This window comes from Carcharhinus amblyrhynchos, chromosome 21, assembly GCF_965287045.1.
Source record: "Carcharhinus amblyrhynchos chromosome 21, sCarAmb.v2.hapA, whole genome shotgun sequence".
Lineage (NCBI taxonomy): Eukaryota > Metazoa > Chordata > Chondrichthyes > Carcharhiniformes > Carcharhinidae > Carcharhinus > Carcharhinus amblyrhynchos.
In genome coordinates this window covers 6,705,707-6,720,348 of record NC_137344.1, presented here as the reverse complement: position 1 = coordinate 6,720,348, position 14,642 = coordinate 6,705,707, and the positions used below count along the sequence as shown (strand labels likewise).

At 41.6% G+C, this 14,642-nt stretch overlaps 1 protein-coding gene across 6 annotated transcripts in view; it reads left to right on the top strand.

The window, feature by feature from the left end:
* Positions 1-14,642, top strand: part of helz (helicase with zinc finger) — a 260,171-nt gene that overhangs the window by 207,307 nt on the left and 38,222 nt on the right. For all 6 annotated transcript variants that reach the window (XM_080209367.1, XM_080209368.1, XM_080209363.1 and 3 more), the window contains 4 exons: positions 2,145-2,340; positions 4,165-4,247; positions 8,491-8,989; positions 13,339-13,567. In XM_080209367.1, coding sequence (XP_080065493.1) covers positions 2,145-2,340; positions 4,165-4,247; positions 8,491-8,989; positions 13,339-13,567 — 1,007 coding nt within the window. The remainder of the gene's footprint in view (positions 1-2,144; positions 2,341-4,164; positions 4,248-8,490; positions 8,990-13,338; positions 13,568-14,642) is intronic.

Here is a 14,642-nt window from a genome sequence, read left to right as displayed (position 1 = left end):
CTCTCCCCTCTCTCTCTCTCTCCCCCCTCTCTCTCTCTCCCCTCTCTCTCTCCTCTCTCCTCTCTCTCTCTCTCTCCTCTCTCTCCCTCTCTCCCCTCTCTCTCTCTCTCTCCCCTCTCTTTCTCCTCTCTCTCTCTCTCTCTCTCTCTCTCTCTCTCTCTCTCTCTCTCTCTCCCCTCTCTCTCTCTCTCTCTCCCCTCTCTCTCTCTCTCTCTCCCCTCTCTCTCTCTCTCTCTCCCCTCTCTCTCTCTCTCTCTCTCCCCTCTCTCTCTCTCTCTCTCTCTCTCTCTCTCTCTCTCTCCCCTCTCTCTCTCTCTCTCTCTCCCCTCTCTCTCTCTCTCTCTCCCCCCTCTCTCTCTCTCCCCTCTCTCTCTCTCTCCTCTCTCTCTCTCTCCTCTCTCTCCCTCTCTCCCCTCTCTCTCTCTCTCTCCCCTCTCTTTCTCCTCTCTCTCTCTCTCTCTCTCTCCCCTCTCTCTCTCTCCCCTCTCTCTCTCTCTCTCTCTCTCCCTCTCTCTCTCTGTCTCCCCCCCCCCCCCCCCCCCCCAATTCATTGTCCTCCGTGTGTGATCTAAGCAATGTGAACCGTATTTAATACATCCCAGGTGTAACAAAACTTCTCCGCTTTTCAGTTCTGTTGCTCTTGGAAAGATCAAACCCCAATGCTTTGGTCTTATTAGCCTGCATCACAACATTTAGTTATTGAATACCGACCTGTATCCCTGAATCCCTCTGTTCCTGTAACCATTTAGAGACTCCATACGTGTGTGTATATATAAAATTATGTATATACATAATATAACTATATATTTACAGTTTGAGATTAGCTTGCTCTTAATCTATGGCTATAGTATTATAGAATCATAGAGTAATACAGCAAACAGGAACATCATTCGGCCCATCGTGCCTCTGCAGGCTTGTTGTTAGAAATTTCTAATTCGTACATTCTGCTATCCTTTCCCCATGTCTCAATAAATGTTTTCCCTTCAATTAGGTATCAAATTGTCCTTCTGAATGTTCTATTCTGATTAAGTTCCCTAAAAGAACCAGGCATAGAATTGTCAAATTTAACTCTGCTCAATTAGTTGAAGTCCTGTTCATCAGTTGCCTCAATATTTTCCTTCAGTCTATGACCTTTACTATGGACAGTCCTTCAACTGTTGATTAATATCAATCTATCTCTTTTGCATAAATCTTCCAGCCACATGTTGAGCCCAGAAACATTGCTGTTCCTTTCTGGTGAGCCATTCAGTGTTAGTCCCAATATTTCCATCTTTGACCTATAATGCATTCATCAATTGTTTGTAGCTCTCCAGCATTTATCCCTAATGTTTGTTTGTAGATAAATTCCACAATTCCAGACCTTTCATCTTTCATTAAGTTGTCCACTCCCATAAATCCTTCACCCTGGCTCTTGGAAAACACAAAACCATTTTAAGATGAACTTACAAGTCCACATGCCAAATGATAGAGTCACTTATAAGAGCATGCCACTTTATCTGTTGGTCTGTGTTTGCCTAAGCTATTATCTTGGTAATTCTCCCTTTCCTTATTGCTGCTTTCATACTTCAGGATCGTTCCAGAATGTGTGGCTGTATCATTGATGGTTGTGATTGAAATATCTTCCTCATAGTTGAACATTGCAAATCTGTGAGCTGACAAAGTATAGCCATCACTCATGAAAAACTAAACAGCTAATAGTGGATTCTGACTTGTCTGTTATCTTGTTGAAAAGTCATAGTTTACGAGGCTTTAACTTATTGGCGTGCGTCTTCAGACAGCAGATGTCCTTTTTGAGATTCAAACTCCATACATTAAGTACACATGAAGCTGCCAAATGTCTCATCTCAACAACAACTTCACCCCAAGGTCTACTCAGAGGTCTAAAAGATACATGCCTTGCACTGCAGATGGCCTCTTTTCTGGGTTTTGAGGTAGCCATGGTGATCAGAATTATAACGAAAAGTAGTTATGTGAAAAACTAACATGGTGGAATTGTTACATACAATTGTCCTTTCCTTAGTATGTTTAATGCGTTTCTTGTTGACTTTCACAATAAATGAGGAAATTGATTGAGTGCCATTATACATCATTAGAACTTGATATTGTACGATGCTACAGATAACGAGGATTACCTGTCCTTGCAGGTTCCTTGGCCTAGTTACCAAGGCCGTTTTGCAGTTGATCCTCGCATTGTGAGCCATCAAGCTGCTATGGCATACAACATGAACTTGTTGCAAACACATGGGCGTGGATCGCCAATCCCTTATAATCTTGGTCATCATTCCCCACTTGGATTAGGGCAGCAACATCCAGAGAAGGAACATGAACAAAGCAGAACAGGTGAGCTTCTATGGTTGGTTTGGTGCTGCAGCTGCATTGTATACCAGATTTATTTTCTGAAGTATTGGTGTTACTACTCCCCTTCAACTTTGGTTTGTATTCTACTGTGTGCTCTCAGTTAAACATTGTTAACCAGGTAACAAATGTTAAGAGTTACTGTCAGAAGATTTTGTGACATGTTACATTCTTGGGAAGAATTAGGGTTTTAGTGTTCTGGAGCTATTCACAGGCATAACCACTTCCTTCAGCATGATCATTCTGAACTTATTTTTTCAACTTGTAACAGTACATCAAAGTGCTCTGTACAATTTGCAGTCCAGCTTTTTTTAATAAATGTGTAAGATAATTTTGTGTAGGTCTTTTTAAGTAATGCTGCAAAGAAATCTTCCAACAAAATATCAGTTCTGGGATATGCAGCCACATCTGAAGCCTGGATACCCTTGGTGCTTGTAGACTAACAATAGTATCTGCAATGTAGGCAATGCCCCAAAGGGTGGTGAAACTGCCAACTGTAGAAGAGATGACCAAAGGCACGGTCAAAGTCCGGTTTAAAGGAAGCTTTTAATTGAGTCACAGTGAGAGATGTGGCACGAGGAAGTTTCTGGGGAGGATTCTAAAAGGTTGGTCTGAGAAAGCTGAACATTCTGCACCAGTGCAATTGGGGAGGAAAGGGAAGAACATGTACTGGAAACCATAGTCATTGGAATGATGTGAATGGGCTAGTGGAGGTGAAGGTGGAATGAGAGTATGGATTTTTAAATAAAGAGAGAAGTTTTGAAAAGAAAGGAAGACAGGAAGTAAAGGACTTCAGCAAGGACATGTAAGCAGGGCAAGTTACAAATGGAAGAATTTCTGAGAAATTCAAATTTGCGTAGGATGGAGCGCAAGGCACCAAAAGAGGAGGGCATTGGAATAGTCAATTCTGGAGAGAGGGAAAATATGCAGTAGGTTTACAGTATTAATCAGATAAAGACAAGGTGATGGGCAATAATGCTGGCCAGCCAGTGACGCTCATGTCCCACAAATGAATAAAAAAAAGGTGAACAGTCTGAGTGCTGGATATGGAAAGCGCAGCTTGAGTGAGCAGATTGTGTGCTATTGCTGGGAGTTGAGTAAAATGACATTCGTCTGCTCATTGTTCACTTCAAGGAAATTCTGCTTCATCCACTACTTTGGCACACAAGCAGTCTAGCAATACAGAAGGAATGTGCAGAATTAGAACTACCTGCTGCTAGTATATATTGTATATATGAAAACTCACTACTAACAGATCATGTACCAAATAGCAACATATATCTAAAAAAGGAACAAGACCAGCCAGGGGATACACTTGGGAAAACTGCATGCCTGAGGAAAAGCCAACTGCATTGGCAAAATTGGAAGTGGATGTATGGGAGGCTCTAAACCACAGCAGATTATTTGATCATATCAAACATTGCAGACAAGTTGAGAAGGAAGGATTAATACACAAATGCGAAGAACGTTGTTGATCACGTTGACCTGGGCAGTTGTGTTATTTGCAGGGAACTGGACTGAAGGAATTGAGAAAGAAATTGGATAATAGTGACTTTAGAGCTGGCTAATTATATAAAATCAGGGATGGAATTAAGAGCTTGTGGTGGGCTTTTTTGCAAATGTGCAGTAAATAGCTTTGTTGATTAATAATGAGGGATTACAAGAATTATTCTGGTAATTATAAAATTCAGGCAGGAAGAATCTGATGTAACAACAGCTCCTAATGAATGCATAGTACAGTGTGTAATTTATTGTAAGCACCTTAACTGTTTTACATAAAAATTAAATGTTTATTTTCAATAATTCTAGCAAAAGGTGAGGGAAATGTCAGAACTGAACAAAGTAGGCTTCAAACTCCTGAAAAGAAGCCACCCGATTCCAAAGAGAAGCAGGTATGTGTGTACTTTATACAACAGTCCGAAATTAAATACTCATCTTTTTCTTTCCTCTTTGAAATGTGTAAAGCCGAGGGGCAAAACTTGGCTAATGGAATAAAATGTACAATTATGATAAATTAGCAATTTATCGTAAGTGCAGTGTCTGAAATGGAAAACGGTTCAGGGAAAAGGGAAGGCCAAATTGTTCATAAATATTCTTTTATTACAGTGAAGAGAAGAGTAATATTTTAAGTGAAATCCAACTCAAAAATAGCTTCCTGTCAAAAATCAGCTTTGACTGTCTTATGAACCCTTGTTTTGTCGGATATGTTTCGTTTGTACTGGCTTTCTAAATCTGTGCTGCAGAATTTCTTCCTTTTATCATGCACACAGTCTCAAGGGTGTTCCTATCTAAGATTTGGGAAAGCATGGCTCAAGAGTTCCAATTTCTTTAAAGGATGCAAAATTGAGACTTGGACGGCAAGGTAGTTAGCACTGCTGCCTCAGCGCCAGGGAGCTGGGTTCAGTTCCGGCTTTGGGTCACTGTCTGTGTGGAGTTTGCATATTCTCCCTGTATCTGCATGGATTTCCTCCGGGTGCTCAGGTTTCCACAAACAGTCCAAAGATATGTGGGTTAGGTTGATTGGCCATGTTAAATTGACCCTCGTGTCAGAGGGATTAGCAGAGTAAGTGTGTGGGGTTGCAGGAATAGGGTGGGATTGTGGTTGGTGCAGACTTGATGGTATGAAGGGCCTCCTTCTGCACTGTAGGGATTCCATTCTATGATTCTGTTGCAGCTTTTTATTCATTTGTGGGACCTGGACATTGCTGGCTGGGCCAGCATTTATTGTCCGTCCCTAGTTGTCCTTGAACAGAGTAGCTTACTAGGCCATTTCAAAGTGCAGTTAAGAGCCAAGTACATTACCATGGCTCTGAAGTCACATGTAGGCCAGACCAGGTAAGGACAGCAGATTTCCTTCCCTAAAGGACATTAGTGAACCAGGTGGTTTTTCTGACAATCAACAGTGGTTTCAATGGTCATCAATAGATTTTTAATTCCAGAATTTTTTTATTGAATTCAAATTCCACCATCCACCAGATTTGAACCCGGATCCCCAGAACATTAGCTAAGTTTCTGTATTGATAATGCCACCAGGCCATTTCCTGCCCGTGGATACACAAAAAATGCAGTCTGACTCGAGCAACAGAATTAGCTCAGCCATAACTTCAGTCAAGTGTATTTTGTCAGATCCAAAACATGGTGTGCAGAATTCTGAGGTAGTGGCCCTCCAAAAGTCTATTAAGTGGTGTGCTTTGTCGTGGAACAACTGTTTTGAATTATAGCTGCATTTCTAGCTATTTTGAAGAATGAAATCAAATGATGGATAAATGTATACAATGCTCACATCATTGTTTTATAGACATTGTCCTAATTTGTACCTTTGGCTGCCTACCTGCTTTTTTTCTTGTAACATTGCCATAATCTTAGATCAGAAAGAAGCAGAGGTTCCTCTACATGTCAAGCATACAGGATGATTATTTGGTTCATCTTAAATCATCAATCCAGAAACATCCTAAAGTCCCCTTGTTGCAGCACTCAGTTATTTCTTAAATAATTCCAGGCATTTTCATCTTCAATATACTCAATGTTCCATGTATTAACTATTGTGCATGAAAAATAATTTCATGATGTTAGTCCCAAAATTATCTTTACTTGCCTGAATCTGTCTCCATTTGTTATGTCCTTCAGTTTAAATGAAATATTTCTGGATTATTTACTCCATCTTGTGTGGAATCCTGTATATCTCCATCACACCACCATCTTTCTGTTGCAAAGCCCAAGGTTCTTTCATTTCATAACTATAATAAATCGATGTGACTAATCTAACCTTTGAGACTGCTAAATGAATGTAATTTTGTCAATTTAAAGCAGAAAACTAGATGTGTGAAGTATTGCTCAATCTGCAGGAATCAACTTTCAACTTGAACAGGGCACAGAGCTGATGTTGAGGATTGATTCCTTGTTATATTAGCAACCAATGTGATTGCTCTTTCTGTTGATTTCAGTGGTCTGCAATGTCAACTTAATGCCAGAGCAACAAGTTGAAAATCTTGCTTTGCAGCTCTAAGCCAGTACAAATTGCAAGGAACACGAAAGTAGATTCCATATTCTTTCGTGTGCAGTTTTTGGCTGACTATCTACATATGAGTAATTTGGAATATCACATGAGCAATTCAAGGGGCTGCAAAGCATAAATAATTTTGCCCATAGAGGAGGTGAGAAGCTCCATGACGCAATATTGATAGTGCTAGAATGTTGATCCCTGAACCAGGCGTTGGTGGCACAGTGGCTAGCACTGTTGCCTTACAGCGCCAGGGACTCAGGTTTGATTCTGGCCTCGGTCACTGTGCAGATTTTGCACATTCTCCCTGTGTCTGTATAGATTTCCTCCGGGTGCTCCAGTTTCCTCCCAGAGTCTGAAAGATGTGCTGGTTAGGTACATTGACCCAGACAGGCGTCGGAATGCGGTGATTAGGGTAATTTCATTGCAGTGTTAATGTAAGCCTTACTTGTGGCTAATAAATAAAGTTTAACTTTAACTGTGCTTAAACTCCCTCAACAATTTACATGGTCGCTCTGGCTTTGTTTGGGATGATTTTGCCAGTCTCACCCAGATCTTGGAGAAAAGAAAATTGGTTTGGTTGGATAGGTCTATGTACCCCTTCCTAGGTGCACTGCCAGATTTGTTGAAGAATCGTGTTCATGGTGACTGATTACAGCTGCATAGACGGTTCTAATCAAGATGGGTGGATGTTTAACCTTTGCATCACAAAAGGCAACTCAGTATATTTTACATTGTAAACAAAATGTTTAATTGTGCGCTTAAGAAAGAACATTCCAGGAAATATTTTGCTTTTATTTTGCATTATCTTTGTTACTTGTCTACTGGTTTTGATGGGAAAGGAGTCATTGTCCGCAACATTCAAACTACTTGATGTTAAACCTCTCATTCAAAATTTTCCTAGGTTATTTCTTTTTACCATGACTCAGGTTAATTTGACTAGTGGGGTGCCCCAGGGGTCGGTGCTGGGGCCTCAGCTATTTACCATTTATATAGATGATCTGGAGGAGGGAACCGAGTGCAGGGTGTCGAAATTTGCTGATGACACCAAGATTGGGGGAAAGGCAAATTGTGCGGAGGGTGTGGAGAGTCTGCAGAAGGATCTAGATAGGCTGGGCGAATGGGCCAGGAAATGGCAAATGGAATTTAATGTTGGCAAGTGTGAGGTGGTCCACTTTGGTAGGAAGAATGGTAGGAAGGACTATTACTTACGTGGCGAAAAACTGCAGCAGGCGACGGTGCAGAGGGACCTCGGGGTCCTTGTGCATGAGTCGCAAAAACCCAGCTTGCAGGTGCAGCAGGTGGTCAGGAAGGCGAATGAAGGCCAGCATCCCATAGCGAGGGGGATTGAATATAAAAGTAGGGAGGTCTTGCTGCAGCTGTATAGGGCATTGGTGAGGCCGCAGCTGGAGTACTGTGTGCAGTTTTGGGCGCCGCAACTGCGCAAGGATATTTTGGCCCTGGAGGGAGTGCAGAGGAGGTTTACTAGGCTGATACCGGAGTTGAGGGGATTGAGCTATGAGGAGAGGCTGAATAAACTAGGCTTGTACTCGTTAGAGTTTAGAAGAATGAGGGGAGATCTCATTGAGACGTATAAGATGATGAATGGGATGGATAGGATAGAGGTGGAGAGACTCTTCCCGCTCAAAAAAGACAGTAGGACTAGGGGGCACAGCCTCAAGATAAAGGGGAGGCGGTTTAGAACGGAGTTGAGGAGGAACTTCTTCACTCAAAGGGTGGTGAATCTCTGGAATTCTCTGCCCGTTGAAGTGGTGGAGGCTGCCTCGCTAAATATTTTTAAGAAGCAGGTTGATGGGTTCTTGATAAGAGAGGGGATTAAGGGTTATGGGGAGAGGGCGGGAAAGTGGAACTGAGCCACGACAGATCAGCCATGATCTTATTGAATGGCGGGGCAGGCTCGAAGGGCTAGATGGCCTACTCCTGCTCCTATTTCTTATGTTCTTATGTTCTTATTAAGCATTGTTACCCAAGTATTTTTAGTTTGTTCCAAATGTGTCTTTCAAAGAATGGAAGTATTCCGGCTTAAACATACTGATTTCTTTCTGTGGGTTAATAGTTGCATTTTTGGTATTCTTTTTTCTGAATTGTAACTGGTGTTCTTTGCTCTTAATTAGGCGGAACCTGAATTGCTGGCACAAAACAGAAGCCCTGAATCACACTCCAATTTAGGTTATCCCATTTCTAGATTTCACCGAAAGGACAATCTCAGTCAAAGGCAGCTAAATTTTCACCTCGCTTCTTCGCATCCACCACCTGCACCTTATCATCATCCCTCTAATCGACAGTTCCCTCATCAGCCCCCAGTACCTAGGCAACCGTATCCAGTACAGCAACATCAACTGCCACAACAACACAACCAATTGCCACAACAACAGCCATCGCAGCTCTCTCCTGCTTTCCCACAAGCTCCTAATCACACTTATTTTCCTACTTCCCATTCTCATCCATCTCCGCATTCCCCAAACAATGACAACGTGTGTCCGGATCAACCTCTCCCTGGTCTGGAAGGACTAAACCCACTGAGGTCAGTTCCACACTTCAACACCTCCCATAGTCGTCCATTCAATTTCATCGAAGACAATACCTCAGGACACGGGATGGGGGAAATTTTAGGTAAGCAATATTTTGAGATACGTGAGCACAGCAGGGGTTAAAACTTGTATAAGCATCCAATTTGTCTTAAAACCTTTTATATTACCTGGGAATTGATTTAGCTTTAGTAATTTTGTAATGTGGAGCTTGCTGTCAGTCATTTCATGAACAGGCCGGTGTGAAATGTTGGGAATTGAGCAAGCTTTAAAGGATCTCCAAGCTCCATCTGACAACTGTCTTGTGCACCAAATACTTATGTAGAATTTGGTTCCTTCTGTGCTAACTGGGATTCAATGGAGAGCACTTTTACTTCTGAAGGAGAAGGCTTTGAGTTCAAGTCTCAAATAAAAGTTGAATACAATCAATAATGACAGTCCAGTGCAGTACTGAGGGAGCACTACCACATTGGAAGCATCACCTTTAGAATGAAATGTTAAACTGAAGTCCCACTTACACTCAAGTGGACTGTGGCACTATTTTGAAGAAGAGCAGGGGAGTTATCTCTGGTGTTCTAACCAATATTAATCCTTGAACATCACAGCAAACTCACTGGTCATTATCATATTGCTGTATATGAAAGTTTGCTGTGTGCAATTTGATTTCCTTCATTGCATTGATTCCACTTTGGAAAGGTACAAAGGTGCTGTAACCTGCTTTGGGAGCTCCTGGGGTTGTGAAAGGTGCACAGGATTGCCAATCCTTTGTTTCCTTCCCTAAGTTTGTAGAGAACACAGAATCTTAACATTAGACTGCCAGGCTGATATCCAAAGCCAAATCTGGAAGGTAATGGCTTTGTGATGGAAGAGAAACCCAAGAGATTTGTGCCAATCATTGATATAAAGCTTTTCTGAAGCCACCAGGGCCCTCTATATACCCAGGTCAGTGGAAACAAATAACCTCACGGGATGTTGCTTCTCTTGTTAATTGTGACAACACCATCCATCAACACTGAAAAGAATATTTTGAACAACTTCTCGGCAGTGAATCCACAGTGGCAGATAATGCTTGCTGGGCTGTTCCCCAATAACTGTGATGGAATCCACAGGTGAATGACCATTAATGGGAGAGCTTCAACAAGCAAACCAAACAGATGAAGAACCATGAAGCCTGCGGTTCCAATGTTATTCCACATGAGGCCTTCAAAACAGGTGGACTTTCGTTCATGTCAAAGTTCCATGCACTCATCATATTGATTTGGGAGGATAAAGAGTTCACCTACTCCCTCCCACCCCCAACCTAAGGAATGAGACTATTGTAACTGCCTTCAAGAAGAGATAGATAATTCGGGCTGTGGAAAGTATGGACGTAAATCCCACTTGTCCATAGGGAAAATTCTGACATGCATTCTCCTGAATTGCCTGCTGCTTGTGGCTGAGGAAATCCTTTTGGTGGCACAGAGTGGCTCTCAGCTTTCCAGCAGAACCTCTAACATGGCCTTTGTTGCCAGACACACCCACGAAAAGTGTTAAGAATACTGGGAACTCTTTATTGCATTCATCGACCTGATCAAAGCATTTGACTAGGTAAATTACACACCTTGGTGGATTGTAGTCCAAAGATTTGGCTGTCTGAGAAAATTCATCTCAATCCTTTAGGGTGATATACTACAGCTGTCTTGAGTGGACGATCTGAAACAGATGCCTTCAGAATCCTGAACAAGGTCAAGCAAGGATGCGTGGTAGCCACTCTACCTCACAGCGATTATTCACCTTATTAAAGATCAGCTGCCCTCTGGCACCTTGGTGGAAAACCCTTTAATCTCTGGATAAAAGCAAATTACTGTGGATGCTGAAATCTGAAACGAAAAGAGAAAATGCTGGAAAATCTCAGGTCTGGCAGCATGTGTAAGAGAAAAGAGTGATGTTTCGAGTCCAGACAACTCTTTTACCTCAGTTGCCTCTGTGTCAATACTAATTTGACCACCATAGATATGCATGTGGATGATTGCAGCAACATCACCAGAGTGCACCAGATTTGCAAGCTGCTGTCAACCTTTTCGATTCTGCTAGCAAGAAACATGGCCTGCCCTTGAATATTGCCAAAGCAAAGCTCACATCCACCCATGCCTCGTCAGTCAAATATTTCACCTCCTACAAGGAGAGACTTTGGAATATGTTGAGCATTTCTCATACCATGGTAGCCACCGTTAATGAGGAGATCCAACACCTGATCAGCTGCACCAGTTCAATATTCTACAAGGTATAGTGGTGAGTGTTTAACAAAAGTCCTAGGATACAGAGCAGTTGTCACCACCATGCTCCTGTACTGCAGTACAACCTGGAATTTGTACAACGAAAGGTAAGCATGCTAGTGAAATTCCATCAGCAAATCTCCACTGCATCTTCCAGATTCAGTGAGAAAATTGTGGAACAAATGCTAGTGTCTTTCTTAAAGCCAGTTCCACAAGCATTCAACAAAACCCCTGCAGAATCAACTTTGATTGTCTGGACATTTGTATCTGGATGGCTGAAGAGCATCTTCCCCCGCCAGGTCTTGTTTTCACCACACTCAATGGTTCCAGGGGAGGACAAAGGAAATGCTTCAAAGTTATGCTAAAGTTCTCCTTGCTGCAGGACAACATTGACATTAATGGCTGGGAGAAATGTACCACAACTTGTCTGTCCAAGCTGCATCGTGCTTTGAGTCACCTTAATGATGAGGCAGTGTGTTGGTAGAGAAGGAAAGGAAGCAAATTCTGTACTCTGGATCCCACTGCCTTGAGGGACGTCCTTCCCCATGTGCCCAAAGGTCTGCAAGTTGAGAATTGGCCTGTTCAGTCAGATGAAAACCCATGGCAGAAATTTGTGATCCTCAAATCGAAGGACAACTGACAGCGATGAGAAAGTTCTACTGATGCAGCCAAAAATAAATTAGCTTTAAGTGTCTCCTATATGAATTGCCACCATCTTGTAGCTTCAGAAAAAGAGTTTATTGGCAATAGTGAAATGAGGCCGAATGGCCACTTCCTGCACTGTACGGGTTCTATGATCGGCGTAAGAGAGTTGTCCGTTTTGATGTAAGGTTGATTTAATTGGAAGTGGGGGCTGACTGGAAAGCAGAATGTGATATGACCTAGTGACAAGAAGCTTCAAAAAAATTTCCTCTGAGGGAAATGATAGTTTCAATAACTGGATTGGAGTGTACACATTAAAACTAATTTTGTCATGTGCACTTAAAACACTTTTTAAAGGACCCCAGACTTGCATAAAGAGGCTGTTTTCACAAGTGCCTCTGGAGACTAGTATATACTCTGAAGTAGGCACTTGGTCCAGCCTTAATGGACTATTCAACAGTTCCTGACTCCAAGTAGCATGAGATCTGGTGCAAAACATTTTATTCCATATAATTAACTAAGACATACAGCATTTATGTGTTTATGCAAGGAAATAAATTTTGGAGGAATGTTGTGTGTGTCAGACAGAGGTTTGAAACCTGGAGTCGTACTTGTACTTTTGGAACCAAGGTGAATGTTAAGGTGGTAACCGTAAACATTTTAAATTTGAGCTGTTCCTTTTAAAAAAAAAAGCAATTCTGTAGTTTCACAAGTATGCAAGTTTTCTTTGTGTTCATCTGGTTTGCATTAATCTATCGTTGATGCACCCAAAATGTAGCGTTAGAGTAGTTTAAAAAGAAATAAACCACACAATCATTGTGCTTGCACTGCTGTGCAGCTAGCCTGTCGATGAATTGCCTTACTTCCTGGTGCCATGGCCTAAGAAATGCATTCCACCCATCAGTCCTCCTTCGAAAGAGAAATTGTAAAAATTGTTGACTTAATCATTCGAGCATATTTAATTACTTTAGTTAAACAATACTGTTAAGATGCGAGCATATAATGTAGGTTCATATTTGAGTGAAGTACTGAGGGAAAGTTGGATTGCCAGAGGTGGCATTTTTGGATGAGATACTAAACCTCAGCCCTGTCTGATTGCTTTGTGACAGGTCTATTCATCCCACTCAGATAAGAGCAGGGGGTTCTCCCATTTTCTCAACCACTCTGCTGGATACAGATTATTTAGCCGTTCATCTCATTTGTTATTTGTAGGATCTTTCTGCTGCATTTGCCTCCTTAATGGTGACTGCAGTTCAAAAATCGATAGATTTTATATGAAACAACTTGATGTTCTGAAGACTTGATAAATATATAAACATTTTTCATTTATTCACGGTTTGTTTGAGAAGAGTTTCTGAGCATTGGAAGTTGATAATCCATGAGGCCATAGCTCTCAGAATGTGTAATGCTGTGTTTGTATTGCAAAGTTCCTTAGTGCGGAAACTGTTGTCACCAATGTAAATAACTTTCACTAATCAGTATTTGAAAGATTTCAGTAATTTCTAGTTTTTTATCCAATCCTTGCAATTACTTGTAGATTCATTGCATACCAACACAGCTGAAGATCTCATGAGACAGCATTCAAGAATTCACCCGTGGAATGAGCATCAGGACTATGTCAACACAGGGAGTCCATCATATCCTCACCAACTACAACAACTCACTCATGCATCCCAGCAACAAGTCAGGTATTCACAACATGCTGTCAAAGGGCAGTGGAAGCACGGCAATAATCCTGAAGAGGAAAATGGCCCCACATATCAAAGGTACTGTCTTAACTGCAATGCATCAAAACTTTTGAGGTTGTTGTATTGTTGGACCATATTAGAAATAGTATTAGTGTTGAGGAAGTTGCCTATTGACAGAATCTACCATGGCCTTACAATGAAGTGTTTCTGAGAAGTCCACCTGATGAAGGAGTGGTGCTGTGAAGGCTCGTGCTACCCTAATAAACCTGTTGGACTTCAACTACTTGCTATGCCTACTCCAGTCCAACACCAGCAATTCCACATCATTTCTCAGAGAAAGATAAAAGTTAAACTGAAAAGCACAACACCAACATCTTGTTGCATGAGAACTGGGTGCTTTGATTTGGGCTGGCTATATATTTTTTGCAGTTCCAAAATGTAGGTAACAATCTAGCCTCAGCTTCAGGTTGGTTTCAGTGAGCAATAGGACTGGAGAGCAACAGATGGATGAAAAATTGTGCTCCTCACCTTGGAAATGCTTGTCTGGAGATTAATCACATTACACATTGCTGCATTTCTCAGGGGAAGAACTTAATGCACCTATTTCATTTGAAAATAACTCCCAGCTATTTTTTTATTGCCGACTTTTTCAGTTAATTATTCAGTCAGACTGCTGTTGGACTTTATGCTTGTTTCTCTTGAAGTAGAACCTAAGAGTAAGATTTATGTGACTAATATGATGGTTGCTTTGTACACCAAGTATACAGTAGAACATGCTGGCAAGAAATGTCGCAGTAAAATGGTTATCTTTGGCCTGACTTTTTAACAAAAGTTATGTTCAAAGTTTGGAAGAAGGGATGGAAATGAGAGCTGACCACTGCGTGATCTAGGAGCTAGCCGTGGGCACAGGTCGTTTACCTGGCTGAGGCAGAGAAGCCAGGACGTGAGAGAAAGTAACATTTCTGAATTGTGAAAATGTTTAAATCGAAAGCACATCAGGTTACCAGCATTTCGTTTCCCCCTGGTTTACAGAATATTTAAGGGGTTGCCTTTCCCCTTGATTACTATGCAGCGATCCCCGCCAGACATGCTTGCGTGTGGAATATGGACAGATGGTCAGAAACTAAATCAATAGTTGACAATTAATGCTTTT